Source organism: Babylonia areolata, chromosome 25, assembly GCF_041734735.1.
Source record: "Babylonia areolata isolate BAREFJ2019XMU chromosome 25, ASM4173473v1, whole genome shotgun sequence".
Taxonomy (NCBI): domain Eukaryota; kingdom Metazoa; phylum Mollusca; class Gastropoda; order Neogastropoda; family Buccinidae; genus Babylonia; species Babylonia areolata.
The window spans coordinates 39,230,847-39,254,534 of NC_134900.1; the positions used below are offsets into that span (position 1 = coordinate 39,230,847).

General features: G+C 45.0%; 1 protein-coding gene across 1 annotated transcript in view; it reads left to right on the forward strand.

The window, feature by feature from the left end:
- Positions 1 to 23,688, forward strand: part of LOC143299939 (calcium-dependent secretion activator 1-like) — a 117,371-nt gene that overhangs the window by 51,247 nt on the left and 42,436 nt on the right. Inside the window, exons 11-15 of the mRNA XM_076613481.1 lie at positions 4,676 to 4,863; positions 8,088 to 8,189; positions 9,902 to 9,965; positions 15,904 to 16,027; positions 16,363 to 16,373. Of these exons, the coding sequence (XP_076469596.1) occupies positions 4,676 to 4,863; positions 8,088 to 8,189; positions 9,902 to 9,965; positions 15,904 to 16,027; positions 16,363 to 16,373 (489 nt within the window). The remainder of the gene's footprint in view (positions 1 to 4,675; positions 4,864 to 8,087; positions 8,190 to 9,901; positions 9,966 to 15,903; positions 16,028 to 16,362; positions 16,374 to 23,688) is intronic.

The window sequence follows — 23,688 nt, forward strand, 5'->3', positions numbered from 1 at the left end:
GCTGTAGTTGGACTGTAAAACAGTGCTGTAGTTGGACTGTAAAACAGTGCTGTAGTTGTAAAACAGTGCTGTAGTTGGACTGTAAAACAGTGCTGTAGTTGGACTGTAAAACAGTGCTGTAGTTGTGAAACAGTGCTGTAGTTGGACTGTAAAACAGTGCTGTAGTTGGACTGTAAAACAGTGCTGTAGTTAGACTGTAAAACAGTGCTGTAGTTGGACTGTAAAACAGTGCTGTAGTTGTAAAACAGTGCTGTAGTTAGACTGTAAAACAGTGCTGTAGTTGGACTGTAAAACAGTGCTGTAGTTGGACTGTAAAACAGTGCTGTAGTTGTGAAACAGTGCTGTAGTTGGACTGTAAAACAGTGCTGTAGTTGTAAAACAGTGCTGTAGTTGGACTGTAAAACAGTGCTGTAGTTGGACTGTAAAACAGTGCTGTAGTTGGACTGTAAAACAGTGCTGTAGTTGTGAAACAGTGCTGTAGTTGGACTGTAAAACAGTGCTGTAGTTGGACTGTAAAACAGTGCTGTAGTTAGACTGTAAAACAGTGCTGTAGTTGGACTGTAAAACAGTGCTGTAGTTGTAAAACAGTGCTGTAGTTGGACTGTAAAACAGTGCTGTAGTTGTAAAACAGTGCTGTAGTTGGACTGTAAAACAGTGCTGTAGTTGTAAAACAGTGCTGTAGTTAGACTGTAAAACAGTGCTGCAGTTGGACTGTAAAACAGTGCTGCAGTTGGACTGTAAAACAGTGCTGTAGTTGGACTGTAAAACAGTGCTGTAGTTGGACTGTAAGACAGTGCTGTAGTTGGACTGTAAAACAGTGCTGTAGTTGTAAAACAGTGCTGTAGTTGGACTGTAAAACAGTGCTGTAGTTGGACTGTAAAACAGTGCTGTAGTTGTGAAACAGTGCTGTAGTTGGACTGTAAAACAGTGCTGTAGTTGGACTGTAAAACAGTGCTGTAGTTAGACTGTAAAACAGTGCTGTAGTTGGACTGTAAAACAGTGCTGTAGTTGTAAAACAGTGCTGTAGTTAGACTGTAAAACAGTGCTGTAGTTGGACTGTAAAACAGTGCTGTAGTTGGACTGTAAAACAGTGCTGTAGTTAGACTGTAAAACAGTGCTGTAGTTGTGAAACAGTGCTGTAGTTGGACTGTAAAACAGTGCTGTAGTTGTAAAACAGTGCTGTAGTTGGACTGTAAAACAGTGCTGTAGTTGGACTGTAAAACAGTGCTGTAGTTGTGAAACAGTGCTGTAGTTGGACTGTAAAACAGTGCTGTAGTTGGACTGTAAAACAGTGCTGTAGTTAGACTGTAAAACAGTGCTGTAGTTGGACTGTAAAACAGTGCTGTAGTTGTAAAACAGTGCTGTAGTTAGACTGTAAAACAGTGCTGTAGTTGGACTGTAAAACAGTGCTGTAGTTGGACTGTAAAACAGTGCTGTAGTTAGACTGTAAAACAGTGCTGTAGTTGTGAAACAGTGCTGTAGTTGGACTGTAAAACAGTGCTGTAGTTGGACTGTAAAACAGTGCTGTAGTTGTAAAACAGTGCTGTAGTTGGACTGTAAAACAGTGCTGTAGTTGGACTGTAAAACAGTGCTGTAGTTGTAAAACAGTGCTGTAGTTGGACTGTAAAACAGTGCTGTAGTTAGACTGTAAAACAGTGCTGTAGTTGGACTGTAAAACAGTGCTGTAGTTGTAAAACAGTGCTGTAGTTAGACTGTAAAACAGTGCTGTAGTTGGACTGTAAAACAGTGCTGTAGTTGGACTGTAAAACAGTGCTGTAGTTAGACTGTAAAACAGTGCTGTAGTTGTGAAACAGTGCTGTAGTTGGACTGTAAAACAGTGCTGTAGTTGTAAAACAGTGCTGTAGTTGGACTGTAAAACAGTGCTGTAGTTGGACTGTAAAACAGTGCTGTAGTTGTGAAACAGTGCTGTAGTTGGACTGTAAAACAGTGCTGTAGTTGGACTGTAAAACAGTGCTGTAGTTAGACTGTAAAACAGTGCTGTAGTTGGACTGTAAAACAGTGCTGTAGTTGTAAAACAGTGCTGTAGTTAGACTGTAAAACAGTGCTGTAGTTGGACTGTAAAACAGTGCTGTAGTTGGACTGTAAAACAGTGCTGTAGTTAGACTGTAAAACAGTGCTGTAGTTGTGAAACAGTGCTGTAGTTGGACTGTAAAACAGTGCTGTAGTTGGACTGTAAAACAGTGCTGTAGTTGTGAAACAGTGCTGTAGTTAGACTGTAAAACAGTGCTGTAGTTGGACTGTAAAACAGTGCTGTAGTTGGACTGTAAAACAGTGCTGTAGTTGGACTGTAAAACAGTGCTGTAGTTAGACTGTAAAACAGTGCTGTAGTTGTAAAACAGTGCTGTAGTTGTAAAACAGTGCTGTAGTTGGACTGTAAAACAGTGCTGTAGTTGTAAAACAGTGCTGTAGTTGGACTGTAAAACAGTGCTGTAGTTGTAAAACAGTGCTGTAGTTGGACTGTAAAACAGTGCTGTAGTTGGACTGTAAAACAGTGCTGTAGTTGTAAAACAGTGCTGTAGTTAGACTGTAAAACAGTGCTGCAGTTGGACTGTAAAACAGTGCTGCAGTTGGACTGTAAAACAGTGCTGTAGTTGGACTGTAAAACAGTGCTGTAGTTGGACTGTAAGACAGTGCTGTAGTTGGACTGTAAAACAGTGCTGTAGTTGTAAAACAGTGCTGTAGTTGGACTGTAAAACAGTGCTGTAGTTGGACTGTAAAACAGTGCTGTAGTTGGACTGTAAAACAGTGCTGTAGTTGTAAAACAGTGCTGTAGTTGGACTGTAAAACAGTGCTGTAGTTGGACTGTAAAACAGTGCTGTAGTTGGACTGTAAAACAGTGCTGTAGTTGGACTGTAAAACAGTGCTGTAGTTGGACTAAAACAGTGCTGTAGTTGGACTGTAAAACAGTGCTGTAGTTAGACTAAAACAGTGCTGTAGTTGGACTGTAAAACAGTGCTGTAGTTGGACTGTAAAACAGTGCTGTAGTTGGACTGTAAAACAGTGCTGTAGTTGGACTAAAACAGTGCTGTAGTTGGACTGTAAAACAGTGCTGTAGTTGGACTGTAAAACAGTGCTGTAGTTAGACTGTAAAACAGTGCTGTAGTTGGACTGTAAAACAGTGCTGTAGTTGGACTGTAAAACAGTGCTGTAGTTAGACTGTAAAACAGTGCTGTAGTGGAACTCAGTGTATCCCCCAAAATGTTTAAAGTTCCTGAAATATTTCCTCATTTTTCAAAAGAAAAAAGAATCAAGAAATGTTGGCATCTCTGTGTCAGGACTGCTGTTTCTATTGTAAATTTAAACTGAGGATCAAGAAATGTTGGCATCTGTGTCAGGACTGCTGTTTCTATCGTAAATTTAAACTGAGGATCAAGAAATGTTGGCATCTGTGTCAGGACTGCTGTTTCTATTGTAAATTTAAACCCAGGTGTTAAGGTTTCAGTGAGGTGTGTTGTAAGGCTGGTTCAGCCCGGGCCAGGTGTTTGAAGGTTTCTGTGAGGTGTGTTGTGTGTGTTTAGGGTTGGTTCAGCCCGGGCCAGGTGTTTGAAGGTTTCAGTGAGGTGTGTTGTAGGGCTGGTTCAGCCTGGGCCAGGTGTTTGAAAGTTTCAGTGAGGTGTGTTTAGGGCTGGTTCAGCCTGGGCCAGGTGTTTGAAGGTTTCAGTGAGGTGTGTTGTGTGTGTTTAGGGCTGGTTCAGCCCAGGCCAGGTGTTTGAAGGTTTCAGTGAGGTGTGTTGTGTGTGTTTAGGGTTGGTTCAGCCCGGGCCAGGTGTTTGAAGGTTTCAGTGAGGTGTGTTGTGTGTGTTTAGGGTTGGTTCAGCCTGGGCCAGGTGTTTGAAGGTTTCAGTGAGGTGTGTTGTAGGGCTGGTTCAGCCCAGGCCAGGTGTTTGAGGGTTTCAGTGAGGTGTGTTGTGTGTGTTGTAGGGCTGGTTCAGCCCAGGCCAGGTGTTTGAGGGTTTCAGTGAGGTGTGTTGTGTGTGTTGTAGGGCTGGTTCAGCCCAGGCCAGGTGTTTGAGGGTTTCAGTGAGGTGTGTTGTGTGTGTTGTAGGGCTGGTTCAGCCCAGGCCAGGTGTTTGAAGGTTTCAGTGAGGTGTGTTGTGTGTGTTGTAGGGTTGGTTCAGCCCAGGCCAGGTGTTTGAAGGTTTCAGTGAGGTGTGTTGTGTGTATTTAGGGTTGGTTCAGCCCAGGCCAGGTGTTTGAAGGTTTCAGTGAGGTGTGTTGTGTGTGTTGTAGGGCTGGTTCAGCCCAGGCCAGGTGTTTGAGGGTTTCAGTGAGGTGTGTTGTGTGTGTTGTAGGGCTGGTTCAGCCCAGGCCAGGTGTTTGAGGGTTTCAGTGAGGTGTGTTGTGTGTGTTGTAGGGCTGGTTCAGCATGGGCCAGGTGTTTGAAGGTTTCAGTGAGGTGTGTTGTAGGGTTGGTTCAGCCCAGGCCAGGTGTTTGAAGGTTTCAGTGAGGTGTGTTGTGTGTGTTGTAGGGCTGGTTCAGCCCAGGCCAGGTGTTTGAGGGTTTCAGTGAGGTGTGTTGTGTGTGTTGTAGGGCTGGTTCAGCCCAGGCCAGGTGTTTGAGGGTTTCAGTGAGGTGTGTTGTGTGTGTTGTAGGGCTGGTTCAGCCCAGGCCAGGTGTTTGAAGGTTTCAGTGAGGTGTGTTGTGTGTGTTTAGGGCTGGTTCAGCCCAGGCCAGGTGTTTGTGCTGGACGAGTACTGCGCCAGGTACGGGGTGCGGGGCTGTCACCGCCACCTGTGTTACCTCAACGACCTGCTGGAGCGGGCAGAGAAGGGCATCCTCATCGACCCCACCCTCATCCACTACAGCTTTGCCTTCTGTGCCTCACACGTCCACGGCAACAAGTAGGGAGGGGACACCTCGTCTGAATGATTGATTTATAAAAAAATCACTTACGGGGCTGTCTGAAAGAAAAAACTAAGATGAAGTAAACACTCCTGGAGAGAAATGGTGTGAGATGGTGAAGAGATGACTGATAACCAGATGTGGACGACAGTGATAAAGATGAAGTGAAGTCATTTGTGACTGGAACCACACACTGTTTTTCTTGCTTCCCCCTAGTCATGCGCATTATCCACTCAGCCACAGCCATCTAACTTGTTGAACTCATGGGTGGGAACACTGATGTATTATACAGATTTCTGTATCACAGCCATCTGACTTGTTGAACTCATGGGTGGGAACACTGATGTATTATACAGATTTCTGTATCACAGCCATCTGACTTGTTGAACTCATGGGTGGGAACACTGATGTATTATACAGATTTCTGTATCACAGCCATCTGACTTGTTGAACTCATGGGTGGAAACACTGATGTATTATACAGATTTCTGTATCAGCCACAGCCATCTGACTTGTTGAACTCATGGGTGGGAACACTGATGTATTATACAGATTTCTGTATCAGTCACAGCCATCTGACTTGTTGAACTCATGGGTGGGAACACTGATGTATTATACAGATTTCTGTATCAGCCACAGCCATCTGACTTGTTGAACTCATGGGTGGGAACACTGATGTATTATACAGATTTCTGTATCACAGCCATCTGACTTGTTGAACTCATGGGTGGAAACACTGATGTATTATACAGATTTCTGTATCACAGCCATCTGACATGTTGAACTCATGGGTGGGAACACTGATGTATTATACAGATTTCTGTATCAGCCACAGCCATCTGACTTGTTGAACTCATGGGTGGGAACACTGATGTATTATACAGATTTCTGTATCAGCCACAGCCATCTGACTTGTTGAACTCATGGGTGGGAACACTGATGTATTATACAGATTTCTGTATCAGTCACAGCCATCTGACTTGTTGAACTCATGGGTGGGAACACTGATGTATTATACAGATTTCTGTATCAGCCACAGCCATCTGACTTGTTGAACTCATGGGTGGGAACACTGATGTATTATACAGATTTCTGTATCACAGCCATCTGACTTGTTGAACTCATGGGTGGGAACACTGATGTATTATACAGATTTCTGTATCAGTCACAGCCATCTGACTTGTTGAACTCATGGGTGGGAACACTGATGTATTATACAGATTTCTGTATCAGCCACAGCCATCTGACATGTTGAACTCATGGGTGGGAACACTGATGTATTATACAGATTTCTGTATCACAGCCATCTAACTTGTTGAACTCATGGGTGGGAACACTGATGTATTATACAGATTTCTGTATCAGCCACAGCCATCTGACATGTTGAACTCATGGGTGGGAACACTGATGTATTATACAGATTTCTGTATCAGCTACAGCCATCTGACATGTTGAACTCATGGGTGGGAACACTGATGTATTATACAGATTTCTGTATCACAGCCATCTGACATGTTGAACTCATGGGTGGGAACACTGATGTATTATACAGATTTCTGTATCAGTCACAGCCATCTGACATGTTGAACTCATGGGTGGGAACACTGATGTATTATACAGATTTCTGTATCAGCTACAGCCATCTGACTTGTTGAACTCATGGGTGGGAACACTGATGTATTATACAGATTTCTGTATCAGCCACAGCCATCTGACATGTTGAACTCATGGGTGGGAACACTGATGTATTATACAGATTTCTGTATCAGCCACAGCCATCTAACTTGTTGAACTCATGGGTGGGAACACTGATGTATTATACAGATTTCTGTATCAGCCACAGCCATCTGACATGTTGAACTCATGGGTGGGAACACTGATGTATTATACAGATTTCTGTATCAGCTACAGCCATCTGACATGTTGAACTCATGGGTGGGAACACTGATGTATTATACAGATTTCTGTATCAGCCACAGCCATCTGACATGTTGAACTCATGGGTGGGAACACTGATGTATTATACAGATTTCTGTATCACAGCCATCTAACTTGTTGAACTCATGGGTGGGAACACTGATGTATTATACAGATTTCTGTATCACAGCCATCTGACTTGTTGAACTCATGGGTGGGAACACTGATGTATTATACAGATTTCTGTATCAGCCACAGCCATCTGACATGTTGAACTCATGGGTGGGAACACTGATGTATTATACAGATTTCTGTATCAGTCACAGCCATCTGACTTGTTGAACTCATGGGTGGGAACACTGATGTATTATACAGATTTCTGTATCAGCCACAGCCATCTGACTTGTTGAACTCATGGGTGGGAACACTGATGTATTATACAGATTTCTGTATCAGCTACAGCCATCTAACTTGTTGAACTCATGGGTGGGAACACTGATGTATTATACAGATTTCTGTATCAGCCACAGCCATCTGACTTGTTGAACTCATGGGTGGGAACACTGATGTATTATACAGATTTCTGTATCAGCTACAGCCATCTGACATGTTGAACTCATGGGTGGGAACACTGATGTATTATACAGATTTCTGTATCAGCCACAGCCATCTGACTTGTTGAACTCATGGGTGGGAACACTGATGTATTATACAGATTTCTGTATCAGCCACAGCCATCTGACATGTTGAACTCATGGGTGGGAACACTGATGTATTATACAGATTTCTGTATCACAGCCATCTAACTTGTTGAACTCATGGGTGGGAACACTGATGTATTATACAGATTTCTGTATCACAGCCATCTAACTTGTTGAACTCATGGGTGGGAACACTGATGTATTATACAGATTTCTGTATCAGTCACAGCCATCTGACATGTTGAACTCATGGGTGGGAACACTGATGTATTATACAGATTTCTGTATCAGCATATTTGGTGTCATATACTGTACCATGTCAAACTGATGCAAACTAGGCCTATGGTTTGCTCCAGCATATTTGCGGTTCCTCCTCGGCCCCCCCACCCCATTTGTTTTACTTTGTTTTGGTCATTATCTTTTTCAACACAGCAGTCTTTCAGTTTCATGTGTCTCCAAACCATGTTTCATTATCAATGAAACAAATTCAAAAAGTCAATAACAATGTAAAAAAAGAAGTGTAGGAAACGTTTGAGTGTGACAATAGACCAAGTGCACTCTGATGCAAATCCTATCCCCATGTTGACGTGTGGTTGTGTCGACAGGCCGGACGGCATTGGAACAGTGCTGCAGGAGGAGCGTGTCAAGTTTGACGAGATCAAGGAACGTCTGAGGATCCTCCTGGAAAACCAGATCACCCACTTCAGGTCAGGCTGGCAGTGCTGTCAGACTGGTGTTAACTGTGTGCCTTCACTTGCTGTCTCTTGCTGTGTGTGTTGTGTTCGGTGTGCATGTGTGGAACATGCGCTTTCACATTTATCTTGTGTTCTGCAAGATCACAAAGTCATTTATTTCAGGCACCTGTTAGACAACCATTCATGGGTTAATGAAAATGACGATAATAATGATAATGTACATTTATAAAGCACGTTTGTTTATTCAGAAATACTGCCCTATGACCCTGTTGCTTCTTTACTACAGGGATTTTTGATAGCCTAGTGTCCGAAGTAGAACAAAGTTGATGAGTTGGAATATACACTTCAAGGAGGTCAGAGAGGCAGTGGGGACCAGAGCTTGAGAGGGCAGAACACGTCCACAGCACAGAGTTTGTCTTCATTCCACTGTCTCCTGGTTGTCTTGAGAAGTGTGCCAGGTTGTAGCTCTGTCTCTACTGAGCAGAAAGTCTGTCTTCACTGTCTCCTGGTTGTCTTGAGAAGTGTGCCAGGTTGTAGCTCTGTCTCTACTGAGCAGAAAGTCTGTCTTCACTGTCTCCTGGTTGTCTTGAGAAGTGTGCCAGGTTGTAGCTCTGTCTCTACTGAGCAGAAAGTCTGTCTTCATTCCACTGTCTCCTGGTTGTCTTGAGAAGTGTGCCAGGTTGTAGCTCTGTCTGTACTGAGCAGAAAGTCTGTCTTTATTCCACTGTCTCCTGGTTGTCTTGAGAAGTGTGCCAGGTTGTAGCTCTGTCTGTACTGAGCAGAAAGTCTGTCTTCACTGTCTCCTGGTTGTCTTGAGAAGTGTGCCAGGTTGTAGCTCTGTCTGTACTGAGCAGAAAGTCTGTCTTCAGTCCACTGTCTCCTGGTTGTCTTGAGAAGTGTGCCAGGTTGTAGCTCTGTCTGTACTGAGCAGAAAGTCTGTCTTTATTCCACTGTCTCCTGGTTGTCTTGAGAAGTGTGCCAGGTTGTAGCTCTGTCTCTACTGAGCAGAAAGTCTGTCTTCACTGTCTCCTGGTTGTCTTGAGAAGTGTGCCAGGTTGTAGCTCTGTCTGTACTGAGCAGAAAGTCTGTCTTCACTGTCTCCTGGTTGTCTTGAGAAGTGTGCCAGGTTGTAGCTCTGTCTGTACTGAGCAGAAAGTCTGTCTTCACTCCACTGTCTCCTGGTTGTCTTGAGAAGTGTGCCAGGTTGTAGCTCTGTCTCTACTGAGCAGAAAGTCTGTCTTCATTCCACTGTCTCCTGGTTGTCTTGAGAAGTGTGCCAGGTTGTAGCTCTGTCTGTACTGAGCAGAAAGTCTGTCTTCACTTCACTGTCTCCTGGTTGTCTTGAGAAGTGTGCCAGGTTGTAGCTCTGTCTGTACTGAGCAGAAAGTCTGTCTTCACTTCACTGTCTCCTGGTTGTCTTGAGAAGTGTGCCAGGTTGTAGCTCTGTCTGTACTCAGCCTGTTCCAGACCTTTCAGCATGTTTTGTTGCATGCTTGCTTTCCCACGCCTTTCTCTTACATTCTGCTAAGCAGATGCCTGACCAGCAGTGTTACCCAGCATGTTTAGTCAGGTCGTGAGGGAAAATAAAATGAAATGAAATAAGATAAGATAGATAAATAGGTAAGTAAATGATTAAGTTAATTAATGAAGTGAAATAGAAAAGATTAATGAACTGAAATAGAAGAGAGAAATAAATGGACAGTTTTCTGTAAAATGTGTTGCAGGTACTGTTTCCCCTTCGGAAGACCTGAGGGAGCACTGAAGGCCACACTGTCTTTGCTGGAAAGGGTAAGGAAGTTGTGGGGAAACTGCAGTGTAACTGGCACAGTGTGCTGGTGTGTAGTGTTATGGTGTGTAGTGTGGTGGTGTGTAGTGTGGTGGTGTGTAGTGTGGTGGTGTGTAGTGTGGTGGTGTGTAGTGTTGTGGTGTGTAGTGTTGTGGTGTGTAGTGTGGTGGTGTGTAGTGTTATGGTGTATAGTGTGGTGGTGTGTAGTGTTACGGTGTGTAGTGTTGTGGTGTGGTGGTGTGTAGTGTTGTGGTGTGGTGGTGTGTAGTGTTATGGTGTGTAGTGTTGTGGTGTGTAGTGTGGTGGTGTGTAGTGTTATGGTGTGTAGTGTGGTGGTGTGTGGTGTGGTGGTGTGTAGTGTTGTGGTGTGGTGGTGTGTAGTGTTGTGGTGTGGTGGTGTGTAGTGTGGTGGTGTGTAGTGTTGTGGTGTGTAGTGTTGTGGTGTGCTGGTGTGTAGTGTTGTGGTGTGTAGTGTTGTGGTGTGCTGGTGTGTAGTGTTGTGGTGTGGTGGTGTGTAGTGTTATGGTGTGTAGTGTTGTGGTGTGTAGTGTTGTGGTGTGCTGGTGTGTAGTGTTGTGGTGTGTAGTGTTGTGGTGTGGTGGTGTGTAGTGTTGTGGTGTGGTGGTGTGTAGTGTTATGGTGTGTAGTGTTGTGGTGTGCTGGTGTGTAGTGTTGTGGTGTGCTGGTGTGTAGTGTTATGGTGTGTAGTGTTGTGGTGTGCTGGTGTGTAGTGTTGTGGTGTGCTGGTGTGTAGTGTTATGGTGTGTAGTGTTGTGGTGTGCTGGTGTGTAGTGTTGTGGTGTGCTGGTGTGTAGTGTTGTGGTGTGTAGTGTTGTGGTGTGCTGGTGTGTAGTGTTGTGGTGTGCTGGTGTGTAGTGTTGTGGTGTGCTGGTGTGTAGTGTTATGGTGTGTAGTGTTGTGGTGTGGTGGTGTGTAGTGTTGTGGTGTGGTGGTGTGTAGTGTTATGGTGTGTAGTGTTGTGGTGTGCTGGTGTGTAGTGTTGTGGTGTGCTGGTGTGTAGTGTTATGGTGTGTAGTGTTGTGGTGTGCTGGTGTGTAGTGTTATGGTGTGTAGTGTTGTGGTGTGCTGGTGTGTAGTGTTGTGGTGTGCTGGTGTGTAGTGTTATGGTGTGTAGTGTTGTGGTGTGGTGGTGTGTAGTGTTGTGGTGTGCTGGTGTGTAGTGTTATGGTGTGTAGTGTTGTGGTGTGCTGGTGTGTAGTGTTATGGTGTGTAGTGTCTTTGCTGGAAAGGGTAAGGAAGTTTTGGGTAAACTGCAATAGAACTGGCACAGATGTGTGTGTGTGTGTGTGTGTGTGTGTGTGTGTGTGATTTATTGGTTTGGAGTGACATGGTTGAATGTGGGGGTGTGCATTGTGGTGGTGTGTAGTGTTCTGCAGTGTGTGGTGTGGTGGTGTGTAGTGTTGTGCAGTGTGTGGTGTGGTGTTGTGCAGTGTGGTGGTGTGTAGTGTGGTGGTGTGGTGTGGTGGTGTGTAGTGTTGTGCAGTGTGTGGTGGAGTGTTGTGCAGTGTGGTGTGGTGGTGTGTAGTGTTGTGCAGTGTGTGGTGTGGTGTTGTGCAGTGTGGTGGTGTGTAGTGTGGTGGTGTGGTGTTGTGCAGTGTGGTGGTGTGTAGTGTTGTGCAGCGTAGTGGTGTGGTGGTGTGTAGTGTGGTGTGGTGGTGTGTAGTGTTGTGCAGCGTAGTGGTGTGGTGGTGTGTAGTGTGGTGGTGTGTGGTGTGGTGGTGTGTAGTGTTGTGCAGTGTGGTGGTGTGGTGTTGTGCAGTGTGGTGGTGTGGTGTTGTGCAGTGTGGTGGTGTTGTGCAGTGTGGTGGTGTGTAGTGTTGTGCAGTGTGGTGGTGTGGTGTTGTGCAGTGTGGTGGTGTGTAGTGTTGTGCAGTGTGGTGGTGTGGTGTTGTGCAGTGTAGTGGTGTGGTGTTGTGCAGTGTGGTGGTGTGTAGTGTTGTGCAGTGTGGTGTGGTGGTGTGTGGTGTTGTGCAGTGTGGTGGTGTGTGGTGTTGTGCTGTGTGGTGTGGTGGTGTGTAGTGTTGTGCAGTGTGGTGGTGTGGTGTTGTGCAGTGTGGTGGTGTGGTGTTGTGCAGTGTGGTGGTGTGTAGTGTTGTGCAGCGTAGTGGTGTGGTGTTGTGCAGTGTGGTGGTGTGTAGTGTTGTGCAGCGTAGTGGTGTGGTGTTGTGCAGTGTGGTGGTGTGTAGTGTGGTGTGGTGGTGTGTGGTGTGGTGGTGTGTAGTGTTGTGCAGCGTAGTGGTGTGGTGTTGTGCAGTGTGGTGGTGTGTAGTGTGGTGTGGTGGTGTGTAGTGTTGTGCAGTGTGGTGGTGTGCAGTGTGGTGGTGTGGTGGTGTGCAGTGTGGTGGTGTGCAGTGTGGTGGTGTGCAGTGTGGTGTACAGTATTTGTGTGACTGATGTGGAAAATTTTCAGTTTGGTTTGGAGAAGGTCTGGGGGGAAAAAGTATGGAAGTTTGTGTGATCACGTCTGTGGGTGCCATGCCAGGTTGATACAGGGTGTGGGCATGTGTGTGTGTGTGTGTCTGCGTGTCTGTGTGTGTGTGTGTGTGTGTCTGCATGTCTGTGTGTGTGTGTGTCTGTGTGTGTGTGTGTGTGTGTGAGAGAGAGGTTGTGTTTGAGTTCCAGTTTCTCCAGGAGGCGACACTACATTTGGACAGATCTATATACACCACACCACATCTGTTAGGCACACAGCCTGACCAGCAGCATAACCCAACACACTCAGTTAGGCCTTGAATGTATGTTCATGTGTTGCTACACCACATCTGTTAGGCACATGCCTGACCCAACACACTCAGTTAGGCCTTGAATGTATGTTCATGTGTTTGTATTCCTATCAGAGTGGATTTCTCCTTCAGAATTTTGTCAGAGGACAGCACCTATGTTGCCTTGGGTTCTTTTTCAGTGTGCCAAATGTGTGCTTCTCGTGGGACCTCAGTTTTATTGAGTGACCTGAATGAATAGAAGCCCATTTTGATTTTCCAGTCAAACTGTGCAGACAGGGTGAGACTGGGACTCAAACCCAGACCCTCAGCACTGTGTACTGGCAGATAAGTGTCCTTACCATTGTGGCACCCTCTGTACTGGCAGATAAGTGTCCTAACCATTGTGACACCCTCTGTACTGGCAGATAAGTGTCCTGACCATTGTGGCACCCTGTGTACTGGCAGATAAGTGTCCTGACCATTGTGGCACCCTCTGTACTGGCAGATAAGTGTCCTTACCATTGTGGCACCCTCTGTACTGGCAGATAAGTGTCCTGACCATTGTGGCACCCTCTGTACTGGCAGATAAGTGTCCTTACCATTGTGGCACCCTCTGTACTGGCAGATAAGTGTCCTTACCATTGTGGCACCCTCTGTACTGGCAGATAAGTGTCCTTACCATTGTGGCACCCTGTGTACTGGCAGATAAGTGTCCTGACCATTGTGGCACCCTCTGTACTGGCAGATAAGTGTCCTTACCATTGTGGCACCCTCTGTACTGGCAGATAAGTGTCCTTACCATTGTGGCACCCTCTGTACTGGCAGATAAGTGTCCTTACCATTGTGGCACCCTCTGTACTGGCAGATAAGTGTCCTTACCATTGTGGCACCCTGTGTACTGGCAGATAAGTGTCCTTACCATTGTGGCACCCTCTGTACTGGCAGATAAGTGTCCTTACCATTGTGGCACCCTCTGTACTGGCAGATAAGTGTCCTCCTTACCATTGTGGCACCCTGTGTACTGGCAGATAAGTGTCCTGACCATTGTGGCACCCTGTGTACTGGCAGATAAGTGTCCTCCTTACCATTGTGGCACCCTGTGTACTGGCAGATAAGTGTCCTTACCATTGTGGCACCCTCTGTACTGGCAGATAAGTGTCCTGACCATTGTGGCACACTGTGTACTGGCAGATAAGTGTCCTGACCATTGTGGCACCCTCTGTACTGGCAGATAAGTGTCCTCCTTACCATTGTGGCACCCTGTGTACTGGCAGATAAGTGTCCTCCTTACCATTGTGGCACCCTCTGTACTGGCAGATAAGTGTCCTCCTTACCATTGTGGCACCCTGTGTACTGGCAGATAAGTGTCCTTACCATTGTGGCACCCTGTGTACTGGCAGATAAGTGTCCTTACCATTGTGGCACCCTGTGTACTGGCAGATAAGTGTCCTTACCATTGTGGCACCCTCTGTACTGGCAGATAAGTGTCCTTACCATTGTGGCACCCTGTGTACTGGCAGATAAGTGTCCTCCTTACCATTGTGGCACCCTCTGTACTGGCAGATAAGTGTCCTTACCATTGTGGCACCCTCTGTACTGGCAGATAAGTGTCCTTACCATTGTGGCACCCTCTGTACTGGCAGATAAGTGTCCTTACCATTGTGACACCCTCTGTACTGGCAGATAAGTGTCCTTACCATTGTGGCACCCTCTGTACTGGCAGATAAGTGTCCTCCTTACCATTGTGGCACCCTCTGTACTGGCAGATAAGTGTCCTTACCATTGTGGCACCCTCTGTACTGGCAGATAAGTGTCCTTACCATTGTGGCACCCTCTGTACTGGCAGATAAGTGTCCTTACCATTGTGGCACCCTCTGTACTGGCAGATAAGTGTCCTGACCATTGTGGCACCCTCTGTACTGGCAGATAAGTGTCCTTACCATTGTGGCACCCTCTGTACTGGCAGATAAGTGTCCTTACCATTGTGGCACCCTCTGTACTGGCAGATAAGTGTCCTTACCATTGTGGCACCCTCTGTACTGGCAGATAAGTGTCCTCCTTACCATTGTGGCACCCTCTGTACTGGCAGATAAGTGTCCTTACCATTGTGGCACCCTCTGTACTGGCAGATAAGTGTCCTCCTTACCATTGTGGCACCCTCTGTACTGGCAGATAAGTGCCCTTACCATTGTGGCACCCTGTGTACTGGCAGATAAGTGTCCTTACCATTGTGGCACCCTGTGTACTGGCAGATAAGTGTCCTTACCATTGTGGCACCCTCTGTACTGGCAGATAAGTGTCCTTACCATTGTGGCACCCTCTGTACTGGCAGATAAGTGTCCTGACCATTGTGGCACCCTCTGTACTGGCAGATAAGTGTCCTAACCATTGTGGCACCCTCTGTACTGGCAGATAAGTGTCCTCCTTACCATTGTGGCACCCTCTGTACTGGCAGATAAGTGTCCTGACCATTGTGGCACCCTCTGTACTGGCAGATAAGTGTCCTTACCATTGTGGCACCCTCTGTACTGGCAGATAAGTGTCCTTACCATTGTGGCACCCTCTGTACTGGCAGATAAGTGTCCTGACCATTGTGGCACCCTGTGTACTGGCAGATAAGTGTCCTGACCATTGTGGCACCCTCTGTACTGGCAGATAAGTGTCCTTACCATTGTGACACCCTCTGTACTGGCAGATAAGTGTCCTTACCATTGTGGCACCCTCTGTACTGGCAGATAAGTGTCCTTACCATTGTGGCACCCTGTGTACTGGCAGATAAGTGTCCTTACCATTGTGGCACCCTCTGTACTGGCAGATAAGTGTCCTTACCATTGTGGCACCCTCTGTACTGGCAGATAAGTGCCCTTACCATTGTGGCACACTGTGTACTGGCAGATAAGTGCCCTTACCATTGTGGCACACTGTGTACTGGCAGATAAGTGTCCTTACCATTGTGGCACCCTCTGTACTGGCAGATAAGTGTCCTGACCATTGTGACACCCTCTGTACTGGCAGATAAGTGTCCTCCTTACCATTGTGGCACCCTGTGTACTGGCAGATAAGTGTCCTTACCATTGTGACACCCTCTGTACTGGCAGATAAGTGCCCTTACCATTGTGGCACACTGTGTACTGGCAGATAAGTGCCCTTACCATTGTGGCACACTGTGTACTGGCAGATAAGTGTCCTTACCATTGTGGCACCCGCTGTGTGTCAGGTTCTGATGAAGGACATCGTGACACCGGTGCCCCCGGAGGAGGTGCGTCTGGTGATCAAGAAGTGTCTGGAGAACGCCGCCCTGGTCAACTACACCAGGATCTCAGAGTATGCCAAGATTGAAGGTGAGTGGGGGAAATGCCTGGCTGTCATCTGTCTCTGACAGCTCTGCTTCATCCGTACACCTCTAGCTGCATAGAAAGTTTGAGCTGTTAGCAGTTCAAAACAGTTTTAGCTGCAGCCTTTGTGGGCTAGTTGGCCTTTGGGGACCATCCCAATGCCAACTGTCCTAAAACCCATTTAGTCGAGAGAGTGCAGATGTAACTTGGGCAAGATGCTCTCCACTGTTATCCAGTTCTCGCCCAGATAGTTGGGACGACAGTTGCCTCCTCCATACATACATACATACCTACCTACATACATACACAGCTGCAAGAAGCAGTGATCAGATTGGACACAGGAACAAAGGACGTGAGGAAGAAATGGACAGGGTTGTAGCATGAACAATTACAGTGAGTCATGAAAGAAATGTGTGTGATAACAAGCTGTGAGTGAGTAATAAGCTGTCGGTGAGAGTGTTGATGTTGAGGACATTCTCTTGGATCTGTCCCACATCCCTTTCACTTCTCTGCGTGGGCAGGCTGATGGGAGACCTCTGGGATGTGAAGTGTTGTTGTCATCTTGTAGCTGTGAACGTTACTGCCCTTCTGTCTTTCTTTCTTTCCGTGTCCATGGACAGCAGCTTTCACGTCCAGTCCAATCTATGAGAGGGGTTTTTGGTGTGTGAATGGTTTTTTCCCCCGCCATGTAGGCAGTCACATTCTGTTTTCTGGGGTGTGCATGCTGGGTCTGTTTGTGATTCCTCCACCCACAGAATGCTGACATGAGTTAGGGGATGTTATGTGTACATGTTTTATCTTTATTATGTCACACACACACACACACACACACATGGACACACAGACACACACACACACACACATGGGATGGTCTGTGTGAATGTAGATATTGAAGATTGGACAATAATCCACCATTAATCCATTGGGCATCAGGATGAAACTCAAAACCCTGGGACTGAAAGTCCAACACTTGAAGCATTGAGCTTTTGTGCCCATCACTGTACTTACTGAATGTGTAACACGGCTCCCAGACACCAGAAGCAATGTGACGAATCATGCTAGGGTGGTGGGAGGGTGATCCATTGGAGAAAGTTTTATTTGGTGTGAGGGCTTCTTTCCATGTGTGGTACTTTGAGTCTGGAATTCTCCACCCCTCTTTCTGGCATCACTCTGGAATCAGGAATTCATGCCCCGCTCCAGTTTTCTTTTATCATTGTTTTTACGTTATTGGTGGGGTTTTTTTTTCAAATCTTTGTTTGGCTTGTACGCTTCAGCAAAAAATAATGTAAATAATCTTTGTCGGTCTTTTTTACCCTGACGCAAGCAACAGGCCTTCCAGTGTGTTACACAGGTTACCTGGTTGACATCAGCAGTGGATCAACAACATGTCATACTGATGATGGGAAGTGTTACACAGGTTACCTGGTTGACATCAGCAGTGGATCAACAACATGTCATACTGATGATGGGAAGTGTTACACAGGTTACCTGGTTGACATCAGCAGTGGATCAACAACATGTCATACTGATGATGTGAAGTGTTACACAGGTTACCTGGTTGACATCAGCAGTGGATCAACAACATGTCATACTGATGATGTGAAGTGTTACACAGGTTACCTGGTTGACATCAGCAGTGGATCAGCAACATGTCATACTGATGATGGGAAGTGTTACACAGGTTACCTGGTTGACATCAGCAGTGGATCAACAACATGTCATACTGATGGTGGGAAGTGTTACACAGGTTACCTGGTTGACATCAGCAGTGGATCAACAACATGTCATACTTATGATGGGAAGTGTTACACAGGTTACCTGGTTGACATCAGCAGTGGATCAGCAACATGTCATACTGATGATGGGAAGTGTTACACAGGTTACCTGGTTGACATCAGCAGTGGATCAGCAACATGTCATACTGATGATGTGAAGTGTTACACAGGTTACCTGGTTGACATCAGCAGTGGATCAACAACATGTCATACTGATGTAGGGAAGTGTTACACAGGTTACCTGGTTGACATCAGCAGTGGATCAACAACATGTCATACTGATGATGGGAAGTGTTACACAGGTTACCTGGTTGACATCAGCAGTGGATCAGCAACATGTCATACTGATGATGGGAAGTGTTACACAAGTTACCTGGTTGACATCAGAGGTGGATCAACAACATGTCATACTGATGATGGGAAGTGTTACACAGGTTACCTGGTTGACATCAGCAGTGGATCAGCAACATGTCATACTGATGATGGGAAGTGTTACACAGGTTACCTGGTTGACATCAGCAGTGGATCAGCAACATGTCATACTGATGATGGGAGGTGTTTGATAGTTTTTCAGGTTGTCTGCAGGAATTGGGTTGCATGCAGCTGCGTTCAGTAACTGTTTATGTTCCAGATCATTTTTTTGATGATTTTCTGATGACCAGGACTTGGTGAATTGTCTCTTGCAGAGGTTGTGGACGTGGAAATGATTATTAGTGTCATTATTGAAGTATAGACAGTTTAATAGGGATATGACGTTGCTAATATCATCATGAACTAATGCATCAGTGTTTTGATGGCCTTGTAATGACGTGAGCATTTTAACAAGGAAAATTATGACAATTTTTCAAGAGATAAAGTATTGGCATTGTCATTTTTAATGCTCATATACTGACACTGTCATTTTGGTGGTGAAATGATTGACTGATATTTTAAGGGTGGATTGATAGCATTGATATTTCAAATAATGAAATAATGACACCGCTGTTTTATTAACGGTGTAGTAGTAATGGCATTGACAGTATAACAATGAAAATAAGGACATTGTCATTTCTATGACTGCGGCATTGCACAGGACGCAAGAAAGGTGACTTGCCCCTTCACATGACGTGTCATTTTGACATGATGAAAATGTGCCGTCCCTTTTTGTAACTAATTGAAATGTGTTTATTTTATTTCTCTTGCTGTGGCACAAGTTTGTTGTTGTATCATACTTTTTGTTTCTTTTGTGAGGCCGTGTTTTGTTTTGTTTTGTTTGGTTGGTTTTGGTTTTGTTTGTTCAAGGATTGGCTTGACTTGTGTCTTTACCCTTTTTCTGAAGTGGTAGATCCTTGTGGAAGTGTGACTGGTTGTTACTGCAGTGTGCTGTGTGTTGATGTACAAGTACTGTATGTGGTAGATCCTTGTGGAAGTGTGACTGGTTGTTACTGCAGTGTGCTGTGTGTTGATGTACAAGTACTGTATGTGGTACATCCTTGTGGAAGTGTGACTGGTTGTTACTGCAGTGTGCTGTGTGTTGATGTACAAGTACTGTAAGTGGTAGATCCTTGTGGAAGTGTGACTGGTTGTTACTGCAGTGTGCTGTGTGTTGATGTACAAGTACTGTATGCGGTAGATCCTTGTGGAAGTGTGCCTGGTTGTTACTGCAGTGTGCTGTGTGTTGATGTACAAGTACTGTATGTGGTACATCCTTGTGGAAGTGTGACTGGTTGTTACTGCAGTGTGCTGTGTGTTGATGTACAAGTACTGTAAGTGGTAGATCCTTGTGGAAGTGTGACTGGTTGTTACTGCAGTGTGCTGTGTGTTGATGTACAAGTACTGTATGTGGTACATCCTTGTGAAAGTGTGACTGGTTGTTACTGCAGTGTGCTGTGTGTTGATGTACAAGTACTGTATGTGGTACATCCTTGTGAAAGTGTGACTGGTTGTTACTGCAGTGTGCTGTGTGTTGATGTACAAGTACTGTATGTGGTAGATCCTTGTGGAAGTGTGACTGGTTATTACTGCAGTGTGCTGTGTGTTGATGTACAAGTACTGTATGTGGTACATCCTTGTGAAAGTGTGACTGGTTGTTACTGCAGTGTGCTGTGTGTTGATGTACAAGTACTGTATGTGGTACATCCTTGTGAAAGTGTGACTGGTTGTTACTGCAGTGTGCTGTGTGTTGATGTACAAGTACTGTATGTGGTACATCCTTGTGGAAGTGTGACTGGTTGTTACTGCAGTGTGCTGTGTGTTGATGTACAAGTACTGTATGTGGTAGATCCTTGTGAAAGTGTGACTGGTTGTTACTGCAGTGTGCTGTGTGTTGATGTACAAGTACTGTATGTGGTACATCCTTGTGGAAGTGTGACTGGTTATTACTGCAGTGTGCTGTGTGTTGATGTACAAGTACTGTATGTGGTACATCCTTGTGGAAGTGTGACTGGTTGTTACTGCAGTGTGCTGTGTGTTGATGTACAAGTACTGTAAGTGGTAGATCCTTGTGGAAGTGTGACTGGTTGTTACTGCAGTGTGCTGTGTGTTGATGTACAAGTACTGTATGTGGTACATCCTTGTGAAAGTGTGACTGGTTGTTACTGCAGTGTGCTGTGTGTTGATGTACAAGTACTGTATGTGGTACATCCTTGTGGAAGTGTGACTGGTTATTACTGCAGTGTGCTGTGTGTTGATGTACAAGTACTGTATGTGGTACATCCTTGTGGAAGTGTGACTGGTTGTTACTGCAGTGTGCTGTGTGTTGATGTACAAGTACTGTATGTGGTACATCCTTGTGAAAGTGTGACTGGTTGTTACTGCAGTGTGCTGTGTGTTGATGTACAAGTACTGTATGTGGTACATCCTTGTGAAAGTGTGACTGGTTGTTACTGCAGTGTGCTGTGTGTTGATGTACAAGTACTGTATGTGGTAGATCCTTGTGGAAGTGTGACTGGTTGTTACTGCAGTGTGCTGTGTGTTGATGTACAAGTACTGTATGTGGTACATCCTTGTGGAAGTGTGACTGGTTGTTACTGCAGTGTGCTGTGTGTTGATGTACAAGTACTGTATGTGGTACATCCTTGTGAAAGTGTGACTGGTTGTTACTGCAGTGTGCTGTGTGTTGATGTACAAGTACTGTATGTGGTACATCCTTGTGGAAGTGTGACTGGTTGTTACTGCAGTGTGCTGTGTGTTGATGTACAAGTACTGTGTGTGGTACATCCTTGTGGAAGTGTGACTGGTTGTTACTGCAGTGTGCTGTGTGTTGATGTACAAGTACTGTATGTGGTAGATCCTTGTGAAAGTGTGACTGGTTGTTACTGCAGTGTGCTGTGTGTTGATGTACAAGTACTGTATGTGGTACATCCTTGTGGAAGTGTGACTGGTTGTTACTGCAGTGTGCTGTGTGTTGATGTACAAGTACTGTATGTGGTAGTTGTGTTGTCATTGTTACTCTTTCCCCTTCAGCTAAGTGTGTGGATATGGTAGCTCTATGTGGGGGGGGGGGTTGTGTGTGGTTTGTGTGTGTGTGTGTTGGGATGTATTTATGTGTGTGTGTGTGTGTGTGTGTGTGTGGTGTATTTATATGTGTGCAAGCATGGTTTGGTGTGAGTGTGCATGTGGGTGTGCATGTGTGGGAGTGTTTGTGTTTGATATCTAGGCTGTGTACTTTGTGTCCATACATTTTCCCTGTCCTGTAGGGCTCAGAATAGTGTGAAAAAAACCACACAACAACAAACCAAGTGATTGAACTATTGTCATGGCATTTCAACACTTATTACTTTTTTGGAAAAGAAAAACTGGGGATGACATTTCCTTTTGACATTTTGTATAAAGTGCATCATCTGTATGTACAGAATTCCTCATCCTCTTCTTGTTTTTTTTGGTGGGGTGGGTGGGGTGGAGTGTTTATTTGGTGGGTTGGTTGGTTGGTTGGTTGTTTTTTCAAGAAATAGTTTGATGTTTTCATATTCCATTATGCTTTAATTTCGCTTGTAGTGTTGTTGGTTTGTTTGTTGTTGTTTTTTACGTCAGTGTCAGTCATTTTTTGTTTGATTTTTTTTTTTTTTTTTTTTTGGTCTGTTGCAGATGTGTTCTGTTACATCCTCTTTGATCTGTGAGATTGTGTTTCTGCTTTTTCTTTTTTTTCTTGATTTTTTCTTCTTTTTGTTTTATTTTTGGTGATTGTAGTTTGTATATTTGACCTGTATTTGTATGTGTGCATGAAATAAGAACTTTGATGTAACGCATTTCCCATGTATTGCACATGATTAACATGTAACGCATTTTCTGTGTATTGCACATGATTAATGTAGCATTTCCCATGTATTGCACATGATTAACATGTAACGCATTTTCTGTGTATTGCACATGATTAATGTAGCATTTCCCATGTATTGCACATGATTAACATGTAACACATTTTCTGTGTATCGCACATGATTAATGTAGCATTTCCCATGTATTGCACATGATTAACATGTAACACATTTTCTGTGTATCGCACATGATTAATGTAGCATTTCCCATGTATTGCACATGATTAACATGGAACACATTTTCCATGTATTGCTCACTTCCTGGCTTGCTTTAAAAAGAATTGTTGTTTACATTTTATACATATCTATAACAGTTGATGTAGTTTACATCACTGACCTCCACTGTTTCCTGCTGACCAGTGTGTATTGCACTTTGACCTGTTTTACCCCGTGACTGTTGTCAAATCAATCAGTGTGGCATCATTTGGAAATGCAACAGCTACTTCTTGTGCAGTTTTTTTCAAGTTGTGTAATTGATTTTGCTGAGCAGAAGGAATATAGTCCCCAGTGGTGACAGCCCTTCACTGACATCCTGACCTGTAAGCTCTGTCTTACCTCAGTGAGGTGACAGCCCTTCACTGACATCCTGACCTGTAAGCTCTGTCTTACCTCACAGTGAGGTGACAGCCCTTCACTGACATCCTGACCTGTAAGCTGTGTCTGATCTCAGTGAGGTGACAGCCCTTCACTGACATCCTGACCTGTAAGCTGTGTCTGATCTCAGTGAGGTGACAGCCCTTCACTGACATCCTGACCTGTAAGCTGTAGCCCCTTCCTGACATCCTGACCTTAAGCTCTGTCTTACCTCAGTGAGGTGACAGCCCTTCACTGACATCCTGACCTGTAAGCTCTGTCTTGTCTCAGTGAGGTGACAGCCCTTCACTGACATCCTGACCTGTAAGCTCTGTCTGATCTCAGTGAGGTGACAGCCCTTCACTGACATCCTGACCTGTAAGCTCTGTCTTACCTCACAGTGAGGTGACAGCCCTTCACTGACATCCTGACCTGTAAGCTCTGTCTTACCTCAGTGAGGTGACAGCCCTTCACTGACATCCTGACCTGTAAGCTGTGTCTTATCTCAGTGAGGTGACAGCCCTTCACTGACATCCTGACCTGTAAGCTGTGTCTTATCTCAGTGAGGTGACAGCCCTTCACTGACATCCTGACCTGTAAGCTCTGTCTTACCTCAATGGTGTGACAGTCGTTCACTGTCAAGCATATTGGTCAGCAACAGTCAAGGTGTTAAATGTTAAGCATTATCTATTACCTGCATGGTTGCTGCAACACTATGTATGCTGAATTTGGTTGTGTATGTGTTGTCAGGTTGTGGGGCTGTATGTTGGTGTTTGTGTTGGCAGGCATCCTAACATTCCACCATAAAATGGCTTTTGATAGAGTGTAATGAGAGATCAGTTTCATTCTGTTATGGAATGTCCAAATTTGGATGGTCTTAAAAATGTGTTTGTTTAAAAATAAAAAATTTAAAAAAAGATTTTAAAAAAAGGACATGAAACCATAATCTGTTTTTATTTTTTTATAATTTATTCAGAGGAGGGAGGGGAGTGGGTTTAGATCTGGGAAAATTGATAAAGAAGGG